General features: G+C 36.5%; 1 protein-coding gene across 8 annotated transcripts in view; it reads left to right on the top strand.

The window, feature by feature from the left end:
• capt (adenylyl cyclase-associated protein 1) overlaps positions 1-24570 on the top strand; it is a 286557-nt gene that overhangs the window by 217551 nt on the left and 44436 nt on the right. For all 8 annotated transcript variants that reach the window (XM_090389169.1, XM_090389168.1, XM_090389173.1 and 5 more), the window contains 2 exons: positions 3821-3910; positions 8041-8126. In XM_090389169.1, coding sequence (XP_090245295.1) covers positions 3821-3910; positions 8041-8126 — 176 coding nt within the window. The remainder of the gene's footprint in view (positions 1-3820; positions 3911-8040; positions 8127-24570) is intronic.

Genomic DNA, 24570 nt, shown 5'->3' with positions numbered 1-24570 from the left:
CTGGCCGGTGTTGTCCAATATGGGCTTAAAAAATCTAATTCTCTGGAAATTAGATCCAGAAGTTGATGAAATTGAATGAAGTGGTAACAGTGTGTTGTATATGCGTCTGCACAGGTAGCACAGTGGTATCGTCACCGTCCTCCCCACACCAGGTGGTAAAGGCTCTGGTTTGAATCCTGTCGATGACAGGATTCAAACCAGATTAATGGGCTCTTTTCACTCCGTGGCTGAGTTAGTCGGTCTCAGGCATAGATAGCAAGGTTCCCCCCCCCCAGAAACTGGGGGGTTTCGTCTAGCAAAACAGGCAAATCGACCAGAGAACACACACAATTTACAGACACAGCACATGGGTGATGTAATCAATTAGGGATGACCCTAATAAATAATCTGAATTTGATTAATTTGTGTTATATATGCATTTCATATGTGTGTTAGGCAGACAAATAAGAACAAATTAATAATTGAAAGCATTTATTTACAAGGTTTTAATTTTTGACAAACTTAGATTTCACAAAAGAGCTGTTTCAGAGCTTGTTGCTAGCAGAAAGTTCACTGAGGTCACACACATTTGGTAAACTACTTGAAGGGTTAATTTACTGAAGTAAATTTAGAATAAAAGATGGAGGAAATTGAGACCTATGGAACATTATTGTATATAACTAAGAATCAAGTTTTTTTTTTACTAGATCCATCAATCTCATTCTGAAGCAAGTCACAAGTTGTCTTGGTCTTGAACTTATAAACGACAGTGCTGTCTAGAGCAAATCTATGCGTAGCACAGTGGTTATAACCAGTGGAAAAGGCTAGAGTTCAAATTCTTTATATACTTTTTTTACAATGTGGCTGAGTTAGTTGAAATCAGAGGATGGTTGCATGGTTTCATGTCCTAGAAACTCTGGTTTTTTTTTTTTATCTGGCAAACTGACCAAAGATTGTATGAAGTTGCAGATACAATTATACTGATGTCTCATAGCCTTAGTTGATTTGGCACCTAACATTAGCAAATAGCTAAGAACTTAGCCGTGTACACAACTGAGGCTTTGTCAAATGGGATCCATATTAATTTGGTGTAGATAATGTATTTGGCAGGTGTGTAATGACAATTTAATATCTAGGAACAAGAGAGGTTATTAACATTTTCTCTATTATGCATAGATATATTGTGATAGAAACCCAACAGGATTTCCAACTCTCAACCCAAATATGTCAGAGAGAGTAAATTATGATTACTCCAGTTCTGTGTTAATCGTTAAATGCCAAAATTAGCTATTTTATATTTTGTACCATTTTGAAACTTAAAGCCATGAAGCATCAGTGTATTGTGTGGTGGGTTTTTCAGGTTGAAAACCAGATCTCCCTAAAAGTTGGGATGGGGAAGGCTGCAACCCTCATCCAAGACTGACCAACTCAGCCATGTGAAAAGAGCTATTAAAGTTCTTCCAATCTAGACAGTACAAAGACGCTGAAAACCACACTGTACACATTGCACTGGCCACCGATGTCAACTGGAAGTACATAAAATATAAGGCACTGAATCCAGTTGACATGGGTAGCCAGTGTAATGTTGAGTCAGTTTGGTGTGACATTTAATTGCTGCTATGGATAAAGGGATGGTTGAGTGGGAGAAGACAGTGGTAATCAATGGACACTGCTCTTCATAGACAAATGTTATTAGTGGAGGCCTCCCCAAGGTTCAATGTTGGGTCCATTGTTGTTTTCTGTATTTATTAATGATATTGATGAAAGTATATCAGGTTTAATGTCTAAGTTTGCGGACAATACGAAGGTTGGCAGGGTTGTTAATGACACCAATGAGAGTACTTTACTGCAACAGGATCTAGAAAGGTTGAGCAGATGGGCTGAGAGGTGGAAACTGAAGTTTAACATTGACAAATGTAAAGTACTGCATATGGGTAGCAGTACCCAATAGTTAACTCAAGGCTTGACTTTGCAAGACATAAGAGGAAATTTTTGTCATGGTGGTAAAGAATGAAAAGGACCTGGGGGTAATTGTGCAGTCAGATATGAAGTTGTCTGAGCAGTGCAAATGGTCTGCAAGAGTAGCTCATGGTGTCTTGTCAATGATATGCAGGGATAAGGCGGTGATTATCCCCTATAAGGCAATGGTTAGGCCACACCTTGAGTACTGTATACAGGTCTGGAGGCCTCATCTTAGGAAGGATGTAGAGCTGCTGGAATGAATACAGAGAAGGGCAGCAAGATTAGCGAATGAAACAAAGGATTGCTCTTACGAAGAAAGGCTTAAGTTTTGTAAATTACAGTGTCTGGAGACTAGGCACTTGTGAGGTTATCTGATGGAGATGTATAAGGCCTTGAATGGTTTGAGCAAGCTTGATGCTGATGGGATTCTTCCTCTTGCTCAGATTACAATCCTAAGGGGACATAGATTCAAACTGAGGTAAGACAGTTGTAGAATACATGTGCAGAAGTTTGCCTTTAGCCAGTGGGTAATTGATTGCTGGAACAAACTTCCATCTGTTGTTGTGGAAGTTGATAGCTTAAATAAACTCAAGGTGGAACTAGATAAACATTTGGAATGAATGGATAAGTGAAATGGGAAGGGTTTTTTTTTTTTTTTTTTGGGTGATGCTGTATAAGCTTGCTTTCTTTTATCATGTGCCTCTACTAATGCTAAATGCTATTACTAATTGTAATTAATGGTAACCTTCAGAATGGATTAGGATTAGAAGTTGTCATTAGGAGCTTGGTATTTGGGCTGCTCCTGTTTCTGATTTTCTTAAATTTATTGGATACATGGCATGATGTCAAAATTTGGAGATGATGTGGGAGAGTACTTGACAACCAATGTCTATCAGCACTTGGTGCTGATCACTAATCATAAAGACAAAGATGCCCTTTTAGGACAAATTATACTTCAAAGGTGGTGAAATTAGTGGTAACTACATCTTAATGTAGCAGAATGCAAGATTTTGTACTTGGGATGTAATAACTTTAAAATAGCTTATACAATTGGAGGAGTTGAATTAAAAATGAGAGAGAGAAAGGGAATTGGAATTTGCAATTCTAATGCATAACACAGTTGAGATTGCACTTGGAATACTGTGCCCACGTATGGTAACTATACCTAAAACAAGACAATGAAACTGCTTGAAAAGATCCAGGGACAGACACTTGCCTGGCAAGATCAGCAATAGGTACCCATATGAGGAAAGACTTTGATGTGTGCTGCAGAGCTTGATAGCTAAGAACCTTGGAGGATGTCTGCAGTTTACAAGGCTCTAAGGGAATTAATAAAATGAAGATGAAATTTTCACAATATTAAATGAATCTGGAATCAGGGGGCATAAATCCAAGCTAAGGGAAAAAGAATTATAAACTCTTTGGATTGTAGGTAGTTTTCCTTTAGCCAGAAACTTGCTAACCTTTGGAATAAGTTCCTTTCATGGGATAATTGAAGCAGGTGGTGTATAAAAATTCAGTGGTGAATGAGTGCAATGATGATGCGACTCATGATGACTTGCCTTAACATTATGAGATATGTATTTCATAGTAAATTTAGTTTGTGCTGTAACTATGGAAAAAAAAAAAAAAAAAAAAAAAAACAGTATTGCACTATACAGTAATGTTTTATAGCTGCCATATGCCTTTGCCTGAAATGTACCTTAAATTCCTATACATAGACCTTAAAGAATAAAATGTTATTTATAGTAGCTTTTTTTTTTTTTTTAATTAGTGATGCCCCCTTCAAATTCAGAGTTTACTATCATATTTATTATTTTGTTTAAAATATTTATATCAATGCAGTTAGTATTCATTAGTTTTTTTTTTTTAATTGTAGGATTTTCGCCAAAGGAATCGTGCAAGTGCTCTGTTTAATCACCTTTCTGGTATTAGTGAATCTATTCCAGCATTAGGTTGGGTAACTGTGGTAAGTGTCCAGTTATCTGATACTTTTTGAATTGATCATTTTGCATTGCTTAAATGCAGATTTAATGCCCTATAGAAGTTTTCTATGAAATAAACACAAAGAAAAAATCATGTGAAAGATAACATTGTAATTAAAAGTAAAAATTTGAGATTATGTGAATAATCACGAAGAACTGAAATCTTTGTGGTAAGAATACCCTTTTGTGTGCCCTTGACTAATATTGTTAATCTTCTCTGCATTCATTCCAAGAGATCCACATCTTTCTTAAAATGAGGATTTCAGACCCGTACATTCACTCGAGACATTGTTTGTATAATTTATTCCATTTTATAAGACATTGTCTTATACAATGGAATAAGCACATCTTTCTGTGCTGGCAAAATTCCTGTATATCATTGACAGAATGGCACGAACTGTCCCAGCTGCCTGTCTGCACTGCTCAGAGAACTTCATGTTGGACTGTAGTATTACTTCCAGATCTTGTTTGTTCTCCACTATTTTGGTATTACCCATTTGGTAATACTGGTTCTGTTCTTTTGGTATATGATTATACTGCTACTCATATGTAGTGTCTTGCAATTATCAATGTTAAACTTCAATTGCCACTTGTAAGCCCATTGTCCAAATTTTCTAGGTCTTGTTGCAGAAGTATGCCTTGATTCCTGTCATTAACTACTCTGCCAGCCTTTGTACCATCTGAAAACTTAAGACAATAAGCTTGATAGGCCTTTATAATATATTTTATAAATAAATAGAAGAGAGTAAGGGTCCAACATTGAACCACAAGAGACTCCACTAATAACATTAGTCCAAGAAGCTCAGTGCCTTTTCTCCTGCTTATCCATTCTTTTGATGTAATGCAATAACTGATAATAATATACATAATGTAAACAGTAACAATATTGACAAAACAATGGAAGGAAACAAGCTTAATGTGATCAAAAAGTTCTGGATTAAACTAATATTTGGGAAATGAAGCTTACCACCTATTTGGCAGGTGCATAAAAGCCAACTACACCATCGATGTAGTTGGCTTTTATGAACCTGCCAAAAAAATAAATTAGATAAGAAAATACAAAACAACTTATGCTCTTCCCTCCTTATGTAGGTAATTATCGAGTTGACCTATTTATTTCTTCAAACTGTTAGCCTCAACTAAAGCAGAGGCAGCTTGCTCTAAGTAATCAATGATTTCTGGCTAAAAGAAAACTTCCAACAATCTAGACTAAAACTCTTCCCCCTACTTTGAATTTGTGATCCCTAGTTCTGAAATTCTCTATAACAGCAAAAATTCCACCTTCATTCATTTTACTAGCCCCTCTCAGAGTCTGATAAAACCTCAGTCAGGTCCCCTCTAAAGCTGCCTTGTGCCAAGCTCTGTAGCCCATATAATCAGTCTTTCCTCGTACGGTCACCCTTTTGCTGATCTCCCCATTCAAGTTGCCCGTCTTTGGATCTTTTCAAAAAGCTCAATGTCTCTTTTCAGACTAGGTCTTCATAATTGGACAGTATTCCAAATGCTGTCACACAATTGTCCTATACCGTGGAATTGTGACCTCCATATCTCTACTGAATATTGTTCAATAAATCATTGATAGGACACCAAGAGCTTTCCTGGCTGCCTGTGTACACTGCTCAGAAAACTTCATGTCTGCCTGTATCATAACTCCTAGATCCCTTCCTTCCTCTACTGTTTTAATTCAACCCCACCAAGTGTATAATTTGTTTTTCAGTTGTTATTCCCCAAGTACATTTTGCTGCATAAAAACATAGCTGCCACTTTTCTGACCATTCCTGAAGGAGTGCTGCTTGGCACTGATCATTAGTGACTTTCCCAATCTTTACAGCATCTGCAAATTTTGGCATGACACCCTTTATCCCTTCATCAATATCATTTATGAAAATCAGAAACAACAGTGGTCCAAGAACCGATCCTTGGAGGAATCCTGCTTCTGACTTTACAGAAATCTGAACAATATTCATTAATCACAATCCTCTGCCTTCTGCACTGCAGCTTTCCTGCAATCCACCTTAGAATCTTTACGGTAATCCTAACATATTCCAGCTTATGTATTAATTAAATCTCTCTCGAGGGATTGAATGAAATGCCTTGCTAAAATCCAAGTAGGCTCTTTCAGAATTGTTACCTACATCCAGTTTGTAACTGTGTCAAAACAGCTTACAAAGTTAGCTAAACATGATTTCTCCTTAACAAAACCATGTTGTTGTGCCCTTCAGATGACCATTTCTATCTAAAGAATTGCACTCTTAATCATTGCCTCTAAGATTTTCCCTACTACTGAAGTCAGATTAACTAGTCTGTAGTTACTGGCTTCACTCTTAGAACTGCCATTTTTTATTATGGCAATATGTTTGCACTTCTCCAAGCCAAAGGAATCTCTCCTCCTGTCCAGTAATGGTCTCATAATTAATTTCAATGTTTCAACACACTCTCTGGCTGGCTCCCTATGCCGTGAAATCTCCAGGAGCCTTACTTGCCTTTAGGCTCAAAAGTTTTTCAAATAAACAGTCATCTGTAATTTCGAAATCACTAACTTCATATCGGTCATTCTCATTTGCACAGCCTCTCCTTAACGTGAAGGATCTTTTGTCAGTAAAGACCAATGCACAAAATGTGTACACTGCTCAATATATTCAATTAATCAGCAACATTTGGATTATCTAAGACTTTCTCATGTGCAATACACAAGGGTCTAATCTGATTAATTTTCTTATTTGTATTCACATACATGAAAAACTCCTTACCCCCAATCTTTGCTCTCTTGGCCAGTGCTTTCTCATACTCAGGCTTAGTCTCGCTGACTTTATATGTGTTACTATTACAAATAAACTTGTAGGCTTCAATACTTTTCCTTGCTCTGTAACTTTCCCATGACATCCATCTTAGCATCCCCCTCATGCTATATTTTCTTAATGGTATATATGTGTTTGTGGCTTCTATGATTATTGCTTTGAAGGTATTCCATAATTCTAGTGTAGTCATCCTCTCTCTCTCTCTCTGCAATCTGCCCAATTAATACATGCCACATAGAGCCTTAATCTGTCAGAGTCCCCTTTTCTGAAATTAAAACTCATGCCTTTAACTACTGCACCATTTTATTTTCATCTTCCCACTAATAACTGCATAATCACTACCTGCCAACCATTCCTGTATTGTAAGCCCTGTGATGTCATCTTCTAATTCGAGAGTAATGATGAGGTCTAGAATATTCTTACATCTAGTATTTTCTCTGACTTGGTGACATATTGGAGACACGTGTCACTCAGAATGGCTGGGGGATTATGCTCTTAGTTAAGAAGCACATAAAATGTTAGGCATAGCACCCAACTGACATGGGTTGTGTGTTCAATTTTGAGTCAGTTTGGTGTTGACATAAGTACTGGGAAAACAAAAATGAGAGTTGGAGTGTGTTATAGGCCTAATGACTGTGATGAGTATAACAAACAATTGTACATACAAATAGCGCACCAGTAAATCAGATTGTAGTTCTGGATATTGACTGGATTCTGTCAGGTACATCTGTGATATTGATTGGATGTGATGTTGATGGACTCCATCACTCGCACAGTAGCAAGATTTTTGTGGATTTATTGGATGATTGTTTCCCACACTATTATAATGCTGAAACAACAAGAGAAATCAATACTCTTCATCTGATTATCAGCAGTGACCTTTCTGGCATTAAGAATTGGCAAATAAGAGACCCACTAGGTCCCACCTTTGTCTCATCAGCAAACTTTGACATTAAACTTTATGCCTCAATCAGTAACATTAACAATGATTAAAAACAGTAAAGGGTCCAACATTGAACCCTGGGGACTCCACTGACAACAATAATCCAGTAAGAGCAGTGATTATTAATAACCACTATTAAGGTAATGAAAATTACAATCTACAGAAATTTAAGTCTGATGTTAACAAGTATCTTTTGTCTTCTCAGCTTTCAACTGATGCACATTACTAAGCAACACAGGTCCTGACACCTTTCCTGTTTGGGGTTTTCATTAAGAAAAAACCTAACACTAGGCTAGTTTTTTAAATGTTTTATTTTTGTAGTTTACAATTATGAAAGTGTTTTTATTTATTTTTATTTTTTTCATATAACCAGTCTCCTGCTCCTGCTCCTTTTATAAAAGAAATGTTAGATGCTGGGCAGTTTTATACTAATAGAGTCCTTGTAGATTACAAAGATAAGTAAGTATTTTGTTTTCTGTATTTTTTTAGCGTCACAGCTTAGCAAACCAGATTTTAGACTATTCTCATTCATATATCATTGAATAGAATATTTAAATATTATATGAAAATAAGTTTATAAAATGATTTTGGAAATTTTATACACATTGTCAACTTTAACACATACTCTCCACCTCCCCCCCTCTCTCTCTCTCTCTCTCTCTCTCTCTCTTGTGATAAGTGATAACTTTTTATCATAATTTTAGATAAAGATCTATTGTCACGGAAAGCAACAGTGTTGAATATTAAAAATAATTAATGAAATGTTTCTCTATTGAAATAGATCTGATTGAAAACTTAGTATTGTAAATCAGTTATTTGCTGTGATCTTTGTTTATTAAAATTTTAATTTCTTAAAAGCCCAAGTTTTGATGGTCCTTATTGCTGTCAGAAATTAGTAAAGTAATAATATGAAGTGGCACATGATTATGACCTGTTTCAGTGAATAAGGAAAGCCAGTTATAAATAACTGTGACTAACAAAACTTTGTTTTGCATGCTGACATCACTTGAACGACAAAATCTAGGAGTGTGTAATTCAAACCCAATTTTTTTTTTTTAACCAAATGGAAATTCTTTCTATACTATATCTTTATTATTAATTTATTTTTTATTACTGTATTTTTAAGAAAATTGTGCTGGTGAAATCTGAAATAATACATGTCTGGTCTTGTCAGTTTTATGAATAGATCTTAAAAATTTCTGAACCTTGCCCCTAAAAAACTTCATTTGTTGCTTTTGGGGGGGGGGATGCAGAAGCAGAATCAAATGTGCCACTTAGTGTGTCAACAATGTCATTGCACCACTGAATCAAAATTAAAAAATTAAACTGAATGAGGTGCTATGTGCCATTTTTCAAGTTATAATGGTGATTGCACTGCAATTCACAGCTACTGAACCACATCACAACTAAAATTTCTTGATGGGTTGAGGATGCGCAGAAGAATTCAGAGCCAACCATGTGATGTGAGTGACTGTAAAGAAGTCTCATTTCCCTATTTCTTAGTTTTGCTACTACATAGAAACAAATTTCTTTGGTTTAGCTTTTCACTGAATGACATGGCAATTAACATCTGATTAGATGCTTTGATTTTCTTCACTATTGACAGCTTTGCTTTGTTTGCACAAGTTAAACTGAATTTAAAAAAAAGTTAATCATTTGGGATTGTTAATATAATAAACTTTGTGAAACTGTGAATGCACAGACATGACTGACCGTGGGTGTTTGTATTTTGTGTGAAATCATTCATGCCACACTAAAACTAAAATTGCTATAATGTACAATTACTTACACTCAGTGATCACTGAATTATGACTACCCCATTTGTAATGGACTGCCACATAACTCACAGTATAAAAAGCTGAACAGCTTAGTATGCTAGAGCAGTGATACTTTGCATCTGGTAGTGTAAGTCAGAGTGATTAAGTAGCAGTTACGGGGTGTAGTAAAGATATCATGGAGTTTCAAAAAGGCATGATTATTTTCAGTCTCATGCTTCAGGTGCTTCCATATCGAAAACAGCATGTCTTGTCAGTTGCTTACAAACCACTGTGGTTAAGGTTAGGGTTGCCAGATTTCTATGACTGGATTAAAGGACACTCAAGAATAATTAATGCTACCACTCTCCAACCCTCACTCTATCCCTCCCACCCCCAAAAAAGGAAAATTGAATGATTTTTTAGTTAATAATTAAACAATTTGTTTATATTTTTTAGATTTTGGTTAAAAACTAGTTTTCTTATTGACTATAAATATTTGCGTGTGTTAGTTTAATTTAGAATTTAAAATATTTAATGGTAAACCATGGCTTTCTTTGGGGAAGGATATGGATTGAATTATAAGGATAATGGGTGATATAAAAAGCATGAATTGATCCAAATATTTTAATGCAAGTTTAGTGCATTAATTGACATCAAGCTGAAGTAATTTTAAGTAGGTGAAAAAAAGCAAAAAAAAAAAAAAACCCACTGGTTTAATAGCTAGAAATCATTCACATTGAACATATTTTGTACTACTTCGAGCAGTCTTAAGAACTATGTCATCATTTTTAATTTTCTCAGAAAAATCTAAACAATTATCTTTAAAATTGAAGTAGATCATTAGTTCGCTTTTTATGAGTGAAACAGAACATCTATTTCGCCCATCCCTCCACTTCGAGTTCATTACACTAAAAATCCTTTCTGAATTTCCTGAAATCCCTGGTGCTGAAAAAAACGTACGAAATGACCATGAAAATATTGGAAGGCTTAAAATCAACACTTTAAAATTAAATGCCATTGACTCGAACTGCTTGAACAAGTTTTAAATTTTTCGGGGTTGACACAGTTTCATAATTTGTTTTCAGTACTGAAACTTCCGTCAAATAAATTATCCATATCCAACTTTAGTTTTTCTATTAATTTAAAATATTCTGCTACTTCAACAAATGAGTCATAGTTAGGACAACCATTTTTAAAGCTTAATTTGCTGAGTTTCAAAAAAGGGGTTTTTTTTTTTTTTTTTTTTGTCTGTCGGTTTTGGGGGCCCTGCGCATGTGGGGCCCGAAGCATACGCCTGTGCGAAAATTCCCCACTGCCATTACAAGGCACGGGAATTGAAAAATGAAAAAAAAAGGACAAATTGTGTTCTTTCTCGTATCAATAAAGGACAAGGTTGTTTGTTTGTTATTTGGTTTTTAGGAGCATTAGCAACTAAGGCCATATTGCTCCGGGATATGCGGTGGTCATTCCCTGACCTTTCCGCATCCTCCGTATTTGGTGGTGATGGGCTCGAACCCCGGTCTAATCAAGAAGCGTGTGCTATGCACTGCTGCTCCTTCCCACCTGGCTACGGAGGCGCCAAAGGACAAGGACGGTTTATTTTAGCCAAAGGATTGTCCTTTGAAATAAAAGACGTCTGGCAACCCTAGTTTAAGATATACAAAGAATGATGTCTAATGGGTCAAACTCCCTCCCACTAACAGAACTGGGAGCGCCTCCGTAGCCAGGTGGGAAGGAGCAGCAGTGCGTAGCACACGTGTCTTGATTAGACCGGGGTTTGAGCCCGTCACCACCAAATACGGAGGATGCGGAATGGTCAGGGAATGACCACCGCATATCCCGGAGCAATATGGCCTTAGTTGCCGATGCTCCTAAAAACCAAAAATACACAAAAAAATACTAACAGAACTGTAAAGGTTTATGCAAGGTGGATGCAGTGTGTTGTACAGGCTCAATGACAGGTCACTTTGTGACAGTTGACATCACAGTACAGTGTGGGGAATGCAAGAATAATATCTCAAATGACAATGCACTGCACACTCAGACATATGGGATTCCACAGCATACAACCCAAGAGACATCCTCTCCTCACCACTGATCATCATTGACAGCAAATGCTATGTGTCAACAACAAGCTAGTTGGATATTGAAAGATTGGAAATGAGAGTGCCATTCAGATAAGTCTAAATGCCTGGTGTAACATACTGACAGACACCTTCATGTATGATGTCCACTATCCAGGCAGGTGATGGTGGTAGTTGGTTAATAGATGATGTTTTGGCACGTTTTGCTAGCATGAACAAGGACCCCTGGTGCATATGGACCAATGTTTCACTGGTGAGGTCTACTGGCATTTCTTAAGAAACAACGTACACCCTGCTGTTCATCCTCTTGATGATGAACCATGTCATCGGGACTGCACTGTGCACGAGTGGTTCAGGGAACACAGTTAAGATATCACCCACCTTGATTGGCTTCCAAGTTTGCCTGACTTCAATCTAATTGAATACCTGTGGATGGGAAGCAAGCTGTATGGACATGCAACAGTCATCTATTCTGACACTGTGGAAAGCCTTACAGGCAGAATGGCTGCAGATCCCTATAGTGGATGTCTCCAGACATCTAGTGGAGTCAGTGCCTGGGCAAATAGTGGCTGTTGTCCATGCGAATGGTGGTCCAACATGATATTAGGTTGGTGTCATAATTCAGTGATCACTCAGTGTATATTTGTGGAAAGGTTCACAGATTGTAGCCAAATGTTGGTTGATAATGAGTCAAATTAAAAAATGAAAACAGAAAAAAAAGTTCAGTAGCACTGATCAGCATTGTTATGATTTGTTGGAGTGTATACTACATCACAATCCAATGCCGGGCGCCTCCGTAGCCAGGTGGGAAGGAGCAGCAGTGCGTAGCACACGCTTCTTGATTAGACCGGGGTTCGAGCCCGTCACCACCAAATACGGAGGATGCAGAAAGGTCAGGAAATGACCACCGCATAATCCCGGAGCAATATGGCCTTAGTTGCTAAAGCTCCTAAAAACCAAATAACAAACAAACAACAATCCAATGCCAGAAATGAAAAATCTGAACTTCTTAAAGTGCTTAGCAAAAAGACAAAGCAAGAACAAGAATGCTGGGAAAATGAAAAAGAAAATGGAGATTGAGAAGTATTAGATGATCAGTGGGATGAATTTGAAGCTGAAGAAGAAACAATCAGAATAATAGATAAAAGGTAGATTCCATTGATGATGCTAATCAGCATGAAAGTTTTGATAAACCAGATAAGCAACAAAATATAGAGGAAGATAAATTTTACATACAGTTAAACCTTGTCAATTTGAACCCCTGTTTTCATAGTTTCTTGTATTTCAAGAAAAAATAATAAAGCTTTTTCAATTAACAATCCTGTGATCACTATCTTGGTGAATGCAATATTTGAAAGTTATTAACTGCTTATCATTGAAAGTGTGAAATTAATAAATAAATATTCAGGCATTGGGTGGTCCTCCGTTTTTAAATTCTTATAGATTAGGTAGTTTTGAACATTATTAGTACTGGCAAATGATGCAAAGAAGGAAACTTATACAGCATCAGTAAAAAAGAAAAGACATTACCCACCTCATCTGTCTTTCCCATCTAATAATATATCTCATTCTTTCTTAAATTTATTCACCATCTAGTTCCACAACACCGGATGATAACTTGTTCCAACAATCAGTTACTCTCTGACTGAAAGCAAATTTTTGCGCATCTGTTCTGCAGCCCTCTTTTTGAATTTGAATTTATATCCCTTTTTGTGCATTATTTGAGAAAGAGTTAGATACCATCATCATAAGGTTTTCTCAATCCATTTGAAACTTAAACAGTTCATTCAGGTCTCATAAGTGTCTAGTTTCAATGTGCTACAATATACAGAACCAAAGTCTTTTGTGGTAAGAGTATCCCTTTCTGTTCTTGAATGATCTGGTTGCTTTTCTCTGCACCTGTTTCAAGAAATCCACATCATTTCTTACAATGAGGCTTCCAGACCTGTATGCAGTACCAAAGATGTGACTTAACCATTTCCTTATACAGTGGTATAATCATCTCTTTTTCCCTGCTGGAAAAGTTCCTGTATAGCATTGACAGAACCCCATGAGCTGTTCTGTTAGCCTATCTGCACTGCTTTGCTATTACTCCAAAGACCTAGGGGTAATTGGCTGTGTAATTACTCCTAGGTCTCTTTCATTCACTCCAATCTTTGATTCCTGCCAAGCTTCATATCATCTGCAGACTTAGGCAATAAGTTTCATATGCCTTCATCATTATCATTAATAAATACTGTAAGCAGTAAGAGGTCCAGCACTGAACCCTGAGGGACTCCACTAATGATATTAGTCCACGAAGAGCAGTGCCTATTCATAACCACCTTCTGTCTTCTGCCACTCAATCATCTCTTTACCTATAGCAGTAACTTTCTACTATTGCACTCTGCTCCAGTTCATACAGCAGTCTTTTATATGGAACAGTATCAAAAGCTTTTATGAAATATAAGTGCATGATGTCAAAATTATTTTTTGCATCCAGTTCTTTTGTTGCTCCATCGCACTATTCTGTCAGATTGGTCAGGCAAGATCACCCCCTTTACAAGTCTGCTTTGACTGCTGTATGACTGTATTCCTATCTAGATGGTCCTGATTTATTTCTTTAACCAATGACTCCATTATTTTCCCTGGAACAGAATTCATGCTTACGGGTTTCTAATTACTCACTTCACCCTTTGATCCCACTTTAATCTGAGATACATTTGCACATATTCAGTCCACAGGGTGCTTTCCTAAATCCAGGGATGTTCTCATAATTATGACTAAAGGTTTGCTGACTTTTTTTTTGTTGCTTCTCTGAATATAATTGGATAGCTCCTGTCTGCCCCAGGTGCTTTTACATTTAGCTTCAACAATTTCTCTCCCCCTCTCCTTTCAACTATAGCAAAATCATTTGCCTCCCAGTTATAACTTGGTGTACTTCTTGTGTTCTCATCTGTAAACTGGTTCACACATGAATATAGCTACAAAATGTTTAGCTTGTCAGCAACCTGAACAGGATCATTGATAATTTGGCCATTCATGTCTAGTGGGCCAATCTTGTTCATCCCTTTCCATCTAGTGTTTAGCATAATCAAAGAATTCTTTGAAACTATGATAAGAATTCATTGGTGCTTGTAGTAGGATTACATGTTCCCTTCTAATTTATAATCGTCCTATATCTTTTTATTATTCTCTGCCACCAGTCCATCTGACATCCATTTAGGTCTAAATCTTGAACTATATCTCTTAGTTGGTATAAAAAGCTTAGTAAACTTCTATGATTACTTCCCTTAATGCCTCCCATTTAGAATTTACGGTTGGTAACGCCATCAGTTCCCACTGATTTAAAAACTGCCTGAGACTACTGTAGTTGCATTTACAAAAGCAAAATCCCTTCCTCTTACACTTGACAATAGTTATCTCTAAATATATACAGGGTGATTCACTACCAGTGCAACAAACTTGCAGGAGATGTAGGGGGCACAAAGACGAATCGGAATCACATAGCATTGCAGGGTCCGAAATGCCTTCGTCATGTGGGAGGTCGCGTGAACAAAGAAGCAAAGAAAAAGAACAGAAACAGCAACTCGTTAGTGTAATAGCAATCATTTTAATGACAAGTTTTACATTGGCAATAAGCCATGCTACAGAAGGTGTTCAAAAGTTCGACCAGAAGCAGTCACACAGGCTTCACAGCGCCGCCGCGTGGAATCCCTAACATTCTGGAAGATTCCTGGCATGTCTTGAATCTCCCTGGCAGCTACAGAGATGTGAGCGACGAGGTCTTCAACTGAATCAATGGGGGTCTCGTACACCAATGTCTTCATTTGACCCCAGCAGAAGTAGTAGTAGTCCAGGCATGATAGGTCCGGCAATCTAGCAGGCCAATGAACCGGACCACCACGACCTATCCAATGCTGCCAAACGTAACCTTTAGGTGTTGGCAGATGTCATTGGTGTAATGTGGGGGAGCCCCATCATGCTCTAACCACGTTGAGCGGCGCAACGACTGAGGAACATGTGCTTCTTCAATAAGTTCGGGCAGGACTTGCTGTAGAAAGATCTAGTATGCCCTACTGTCCAGATGAGGGGGCAGAAGGTACAGTCCAGTGAGGTGTCTCCAACAATGCCAGCCCAAACATTGACAGAGAAACGGTGTTGAGTTGCACGTGTTCGCGTACCATGGGGGTTCTCCAAAGCCCACAAATGGGCATTATGTTGATTGAAGGTTCCCTCTCTTGTGAAACTTGCCTCATCCGTGAACAGTATGGACGCAGCAAATGCACTGTCTGCCGCACTCTGTTGAAGAAACCAAGTAGCAGAAGTCCTCCGGAGTGGATAATCCGCAGGCTCCAATGATTGGACGCGTTGCAGATGGTATGAACTCATTTGGTTTGTTGACAGTATCCTCCATACAGTGGATTGGGAAATACCCAATCGTTGGCCTATCGCTCGAGCACTCGTACTCGGATTGCCTTCTGCAAGACGTAGGACATTCTCCTCATTGTCTGGCATCCTCGTTGTTCGCTCTCGATTCATGGTACCTCTCATGAAACAACCAGTCTCACGTAACCTTCTGTGCACACGTGCGAAAATCGTATGATGAGGAGCATGCCTGTGCGGGAAACGTTCCTGGTACAAGCGCAGAGTGGCGTGCCCGTTACAGTCCGCAGCTCCATACGCGAGGTGCATGTCGGCCAGTTCAACATTTGAATACTCATCCATCCTACTGCCTCGGGAACCAGTTTGCAAATGCTGAAGGAATTTCAGACCCTGCAATGCTATGTGATTCTGATTCGTCTTTGTGTCCCCTACACCTCCTGCAAGTTTGTCGCACTGGTAGTGAATCACCCTGTATCTCACATCAGTATATTGTGATCACTGCCACCTAGTGGTTCCTTTATCTGGATATTTTAATGCATGTTGAGTTGCTGCTGATAATCAGCTCGTGTGTTGCTTTCTTTTGTTACCTCTCTAACATTCTGCTGTAGAAAAAACAGTCATGCAACAAAGAATTTTTGCTATTGTGTGAGTTATCAATCACAAATTCTGTTATGTAGAAAGTTAAAATCCTCATTATAAAACAAATTTACTGGCCCTCTCTTTCATTGAATTCCTTCCGCTGATCAGTGCAAGCTAGCTCAGTACCATAAATTCACTCATATTGCAGTAGCGTAAATATTTTGAATAGTCGCCATTTTTTTTTTTTTTTTTTAATTTTTGTTTGTTTGCTTGTAGTCAGAGTATGTAACGTGCAGAGTCTATAGTAAATTGCATATGAATTCCTAACTGGTCAAATGCTTGCAAAAATAAGATAAATACTCTAGGAAATTTTTGGTAGTTAAGGCTGACAGTTTGAATAAATTCAAAGGTCAACTGGATAGTTATCTACATGAGGAGGGAAGCAAATAATTTGTATTTTCTTACTACTTTTTTTTTTTGGCCAGTGCCGCAAAAGCCTGTGGCTTCCTTGCACTATATGGCTATTACTTTTCACAGTATATAGTGTGCAGAATTTATATTCTGAGAAGAGAAAATACAGAAAAATTCTATCATTGGAGACTAGGCACCTGCACTGTAATCTGATTAAGGTGTATAAAGCCTTGAGTAGGGTTGAGCACGCTGAATTCTGAATGGATTCTTCCACTTGCTCAGATTGCGAACCCTAAGGGGGCATAAATTCAAATTTGAGGAAAGACTTTTTTTTTTGTGTGTGTGGAAATTTGCCTTTAGCCAGCGGGTGGTTAATTGCTGGAACAAACTTCCATCTGTCTTTGTGGAAGTTGATAACTTAAATAAATTCAAGGAGGAACTGGACAAATATTTAGAGGTTGTAGATTTATTTATTTTTTTGGCTGATGCTACATAACCTTATACACTTGCTTTCTTGCATCACATGCCTCTATTACTCATAATTGATGCTGCCAACTCTGACCAATTAAGTTGGCGGCATCAATTATGGATAGATTTCCTGACCACAGAGACCTTTTTAGTGTATTACTGTTACTATTGCACGAGAAAATGATTATTTTGGAGAAAATAGAGCAAGGAAGAACATATACATCTTTAGCTAAAGAATGAGAGCAATGAATCATCAATACAAACAATTAAAAAGTGTGAGGACAAATTAAAGCAAGCATTAGGTTGGCAACAAACTCTGCGAGTGCAAAATCCACTTTTGTTATTCAACGTTGATACGCTTATTGAAAAAAATGGAACAGTTATTGAATATTTGGATTGAAGATCAAAGGAATAGAAATGTACCTTTCAGTTCTGATATGATCAGGTACAACGCCCAACGTACAGGCATACCTCGGTTAACGTTACCTCTGATAACGAAGCTTCGATATAACGAAGTCGGCAATTTCAAGCCCCATTTAACATTAAAAAAAATATATTCCAGTTTAATCATCTGAAATCTAAACAAACTGAAGAAATTACGGAAACCTTTGGGACTTCTCGTGGTTGGTTCGAGAAATTTAAAAAACTGGCCAGGATTCATAGTGTAAAATTAACAGGAGAAGCTGCAAAGTTTCCAGAAAAACTAAAGGAAATAATTGAACGTGAAAATTTTCCATTGGTGTTCAATGTTGACGAAAGCGGTTTGTTCTGGAAACGGCTACCAACAAAAAGCTTCATTTCTATTGAAGAAAAATCAGCTGCTGGGTTCAAAGCAGCCAAAGACCGTTTAACGTTACTCTTTGGATCAAATGCCTCTGGCGATTATAAATTAAAACTGTTATTAGTTTACCATTCAGAAAATCAGAGGGCGTTAAAAGGTAACATAAAAATGAATTTACCTGTAATATGGTAAGCAAATAGAAAAGCGTGGGTTACCAAGGAGTTATTTACTGATTGTTTTGTTAACCACTTTTGTCCTGAAGTAAAACGGTATTGGCAAAAAAAAACAACTTTGAAGAAAAAGCTCTTTTGTTGTTAGACAATGCTCCAGGACATCCTACTGATCTTAACACGTTGGACACATGCATTCCTGTCAAAGTTGTGTTGCTTCCAGCAAACACAACTTCCCTGATTCAACCATTGGATCAGGGAGTAATAGCATCATTTAAAGCTTTTCTATTTAAGAATACTTAAATAGAAAAGAAAACAGTTTTCCCTGCCCGAGTAAAAGGGTTAGGGTTGGCGTAAGGAAGGGCATCCGGCCGTAAAAAAAATTCATGCCAAAACACTACAAACGCTGACCTCATATATAAAAATTGGAAAAAGGCGAGGACAAAAAAAAAGAAAACAGTTGGATCTGTGTCGAACATTAAGCAGTTTAACTGAACTAGAGGATAAAGAGGAAATGACAGTTAAAACTTTTTGGAAAAACTACACCATTAAAAACGCAATTGAAAACATTGATAGTTCTTGGAAAGAAGTCACTAAGAAATGCTTAGATGGAATTTGGCGCAAAATATGGCCAGAAGTTGTACTAGAAGAAGAAAATAACATCCAAGAAATTAGAAATGAAGTTATGCAGATGGCTCAATCAATAGGTTTCGAAAATGTCGATGAAGAGGATGTTAGAAATTTATTGAATGCAGAAGATGATGGTTTTTCAGTGGAAGATTTAGAAAACCTTGTTAGCAACGAAGACAAAGATAATGAAGATGAAGTTAAAGAAGTTCCTGCCGAAAAAGTGTTAACAACCAAAGATTTAAAAAGGTGCTTAAATGACATTGAAAACGTTTTAAATTTTTTTAGTGAAAATGATTCTGATTTAGGAAGAAGTGTTATTGTTAAGCGAACAGTGTTAAATGCAATAACTCCGTATAGGCAATTGTTAAATGAAAGAGAAAAAGAGCATAAACAATCAACTTTAGACTCGTATTTTAAAATGTGATTTCACTTTGTATGTAAGTTGACTGTTTATTTAATAAAACTTTTCTTTGTTCGAAAAAAAAGCTTTTCATGTTCTTTACGTAGGAACGTATCCTATTCTGGCCATAGTATTTTTACCTCTGAAAACAAAGTTTTGCTTAACGAAGTAATTTCGTGGAACGCATCCTATTCGTTATTCGAGGTATGCCTGTATTTATCAAAAATCTCACGCTGCTAGTGCAATTGGTGAATCAAGTTTCAGTGCATCCAAAGGATAGTTCGATAGATTTGAAAAAAGAGAAAATATATGCAATATTAGTTGTTGGTGAGCATTGCTTCTGCCAATGTGGAGGCAGTGGAAAATTTTTTACTGGAAAGAAAATGTAATAGAAGAGAGAGGATACATGGCAGATCAGATTTTTAACTGTGATGAAACTGGACACTATTGGAAAAAAAATGCCTGACAGAACATATCAAAAGAAGAATGAGTTGCACCTGGATTCAAAGTGTCAAAGGACAGAATCATTTTTATTTTGTAGTAATGCTTCTGGTTATAAATGATTATAAGTGCAACCCTTTATTAGTGTATTGTTCAGAAAACCCAAGGGCTTTGAAAGGCAAAAATAAATCATCTCTTCCCGTTTACTGGTGATCGAATAAAAAAGCATGTGTGGCTGGCTCACTGTTTAGTAACTGATTAGAGCATTGTTTCGTACCTGAAGTTGAAGGATATATGAATTTATTATTCGAGGTGCTCCTTATCTTAGATAATCCTTCAAGTCACCCAGTGTCACTTTTCAATTACAATCCAAATGTAAAACTTGTGTTTCTTCCAACGATCACATCAATTTTACACCTCCTGGACCAAGGGATCATTTTGAATTTTAAATCTTATTATCTAAGGAGTAGCTTGGCAAATCTTGTTGATAAAATTGAAAAATTTCTGGATAAAAACATACACCAGTGTTGGGCTCAATTCACAATATTAACAGGTACTAAAATAATTAAACAGTCATGGAGTGAAATGAAGAAGTCAACTTTGAAGAACTGTTGAAAGAAGCTATTCCCTGAAACAGGAAGTGACTCACAAGACCTCAATATTATTCAGACAGAAGTTGAGAAAATTATTAAACTTTAAAACATTATTGGAGGGAAGGGATTTAGTAATATAGGGAAGGAAGAATTTTTAGAACATATTCATTCCATTAAGGAGGAATTAAAAAATGAGGAGTAAGAACTACTGACTCCAATAAAGATGTTTGTGAAGAAGAAAATGAAGAGCAGAAGAAATCTGAACTAACAAACAAAGATTCTAAAAGCAGCTTTGTTCCTGAAGGAGAAGATTATGCAGGAAGAACCCAACTTTCATAAGCGTATGAAAATTAAGAGAGGCATTGATGATATTATGGTTTCTTATGTTGACATGAGAAAGAAAGATCATGACAAAACGACAACAGACAAAAATTACAGATTTTGTAAGTAAGTCAACTTCAACTTAAGGCATGTTCACCTTCTGCTAGCAATTTCATCAGTTAAAAGTTTATTTCATTGTTTTACTGTTTTCAGTGTGCAATTTTATTTTAAATTTAGGTAGGAATTCATTTTGATTCCATAATGGAAGCATATACCCGATTAAGTTTCTTTTTCCATAATTTAGTTCATTTTTTTTGGGGGTTTAGTTTTCTTTCATCGTGTTTTCTTTTAACATAAGGGGCCCTTTACATTTATGTTAGGGGGCAAACTTGCTGTCACTCAATTGGATCAATGAGATGAGAAATTATGGAGGAAGTCAGTTTTGCCATTCATTTTCGAAACCCCCATTCCAGCAAAAATTAGCATAGAAAAATATTACTTTCGTATATTTTATATTATGTTTTTATTTGGAATACATTTTAAATTATAAAGTGACATTGTTAATTACTTTTAAAAATAAATTGTATCATTTGTAACACAGATTATGGTTTTAATTTCCTACATAAAAAGTTTCAGAATCTAACCCTCATTTTTCCCTAACAACAGCACCCCACCGAATGCGGAATCACTGTGCACAGACATTGATCGGAATGTAACCCCTGTGCTTGGCGGGGATCGCCTGTACTTCTGTCGCCTTTTTCTGTCATCCCACATCAGTATACTGTGATCACTGTCACCTAGTAGTTCTTTTAAGTGCTGATTGTTAATGCATGAAGGTCACTTCTGATAATCAGATAAAGAGTATTGCATTTTCTTGTTGCCTCTGTGATATGTGGTGTAAGAAACAGTCATTCAATAAATCCACAAAAGTTGCTACTGTGTGGGTGACCAACTCAAAAGTCCCAGTCAGTATCTAGAAAGTTAAAATTATAAGACATTCTGATTTACTGGACCACTCTATTTGTCTGTATAGTTCATTATATTCATCACAGTCATTGGATCCATAACACTCTCCTACTCATTTGTTTCCCAGTGATTATGTTGACTTGGCGCAATATAGCCTCAGATGCTAATGTGCCATAAAACCTCTAAACCAGGGGTTCTCAACTTGGGGACGATATTGCCCCCAAGGGAGCAAAAATTGGTTTTTCGGGAGCAAAAAAAATCATGGATATTATCAGTGGTGGATTAAGAATAGTTGGGGCCCCTAGACATTATATTTGGAGACCCCCCAAAAAATAATAATAATAAAAAATAAATAAATAAAAAATGTTAGGCGCAAATAAATAAATTTTGTACTTTTGAATTTTTTGCTTAAATTTTCGCTTAAATTAATCAAGATTTTTATGATGTTTACTGAAAACATTAATCTATTTTAGAACACTATAGGAAAATGTCTTGGCTTGGGGGGCCTCCCCAAAGCCTAGGGCCCCTAAGCACGTGCCTCATTGCCTTAATGGATAATCCACCACTGGATATTATAATGATTTGTGAACTTCCAAAGTTCAACCCTACCTGACGACATCTTATTCCTTAATATTTAATTTCTCTCATTGAGTTTTCTTTTCCCCTGAGACAGCTGATTTTTAACATATAGGTGTATTATATTAGGAGTGAGTGGGAAATTTTGATAAAAGGAAAAGGAAGACAGTGGGTGTAATTTAATTCAACCACCTTTGCTTTTCATAGGGATTAAATGCCTAAGTTCTTCCAGAGGTAATGTCTCCACAATCCTTGGTGTTTGCATCTTTCCGACGGCTGCGGCCTTGGTGGAGGCATGGTGGGAGTGGTTTGTTTATTTATTCTTTTGTTTCATTGGTCAATATATGGGTGGGGCATGGATGGGATGAAGAAATGTTTGTCTATTGTTTCTGCTTTCTAAGCGACAATTAGTGTTTATTTATTGTTTCCTTGTGGAAGTTTATTTTTGATCCACAGTGCTTTTGTGAGTTACATGGGCTGTGAGAGTCAAATAAAAATAGTTTATATTTTATTTTATTTTATTATTTAATTATTTAATTCTTTCCAATCATCAATCATGTCAAGTGCTGAAAATAAAAAGTGCGACAGTATCTGGATGAATATCTAGCTTATGGTTTTATTGAAAGCCCATTCGATTCAAGATAGCTCATGTGTCTTTATGTGTAAGTGTAATAGTTCTTTTTCAAATGAGGCTATGAAACCATCAAGACTTTTAGATCACTTAAAAAGGAAACACCCTGATAATGTTGATAAACATATCAAATATTTTAAAAATTTTAAATTTTAAAAATTAAGGATTTTGAGCAACGTAACACTGTTACTTCCTTATTTAAAAACACACAAACAAATGACGATGGAATGATTACATCTTACAAAATTGCTGAAATCATAGTTGCTGAGACTGTTATATGATCTGCATTAGAGACTAACTTCAACAGTGATCCATCAAAATCCTTCCAGTATTTTAAAAGCATTGCTATTGAGCAACGATTGAATTTGAAGATGAATCGATGAGGCTTCAGTGAACATTGAAGTGCAGCTAATTGGCAAACTAAAAATGAGAAAATTTTCTATTCAGATTGATGAATCCACAGTTACTGATAAGGCCCTTTAATGGCATATGTTCATTATTTCGATGATAATTGTAAATTTCAAGAAGAGATGTTGTTTGTAAAATCTATAAAAACTGACTGCACTGGAGCATCCATTTTTTTCTGCTGTAAAAACATGGTTTGATGAAAAACAAGTATCATTGGAAAATTTGGTATCCTGTGTCACTGATGGTGATACCTCATGTTTGGAAGACCTAAAGGTTTTATAGCCCACCTAAAGGAAGTATGTCCCGAAGTTCTTGCAATACACTGCATTGTGCACCGACAAAGTCACATAGCAAATATGATTGTCTTTTTAGAAAATTGTGTTGATAATGAAGAACAGTGTGTGAGGCTTCTTTTACTTACAGAAGTCAGATGGCTTTCTAAAGGAAACTAACAAGATTTATAAACATTTTTGATACCATAATTAGTTTTTTAGAAAGTGAGAGACATATTTATCAAAGGAGATCAGCAAACACAAAAACAATATGTACTTGGATTTTTCAAAAACTTAAAGAAGTATCACTTCAACTTCAAGGGAAATAATTATTGTGATAGACTGCAAATGTGTATTAAAAGCCTTCACTGAAAAACTGGAAATATTTGAAAGCAATTTAATGAGAAAACAATTTCATGGTATGCAAGAGTTATCTGAAATCAATGACTCCTTCACCGAGAATGACCTTTAGAATTATTCAGATCATTTGTGTTCTTTAAAAGGTGAAATGAAAAATAGATTTTCAGATTTATTTTCTTTTGAAGTGAAGCCATGGATGCAATGCTGCATCTGCTAGTGAAGAAATTCAAGAAGGACTCGGTGAATTAAAATGTAACGAAGAATGCAAATATAAATTTGAAGAAGTTGGAATGGCTAAGTTATGGTGATCAAAAACAACAACTTTATCCAACAATGTAGTCTGAAATGGCCAAAGTATTTTATTTTCCAACATCTTATGTGGTTGAAAGTGGTTTCAGTTCAGTAAATAAAATATTAACAAAAGAAAGAAACAGAATTGATATATGTTCAAGAGGAGACATTAGAATTAAACCTACTAACATCATACCGAACATTGAACTTTTAGCTAAGAAGCATCAGGTTCAGTGATCCCATTGAATAAAGAGTAAGTATAAAGTAATTTCTTGTTTAAAATTTCATGGGGGGCAATTAGGAAAAAAAATTGTCTAAAAATGTCCTTTAGGGGGAAATAATTAAAAAATATTGAGAAACACCTCTAAACAAATAAAAGCAAACTAGTGATTGTCACAC

The sequence above is a fragment of the Mastigoproctus giganteus genome, chromosome 14 (genome assembly GCF_048544385.1).
Source record: "Mastigoproctus giganteus isolate SK-2022 chromosome 14, ASM4854438v1, whole genome shotgun sequence".
In the NCBI taxonomy this organism is placed as follows: domain Eukaryota; kingdom Metazoa; phylum Arthropoda; class Arachnida; order Uropygi; family Thelyphonidae; genus Mastigoproctus; species Mastigoproctus giganteus.
This window is presented reverse-complemented; position numbering and strand designations above follow the sequence as displayed.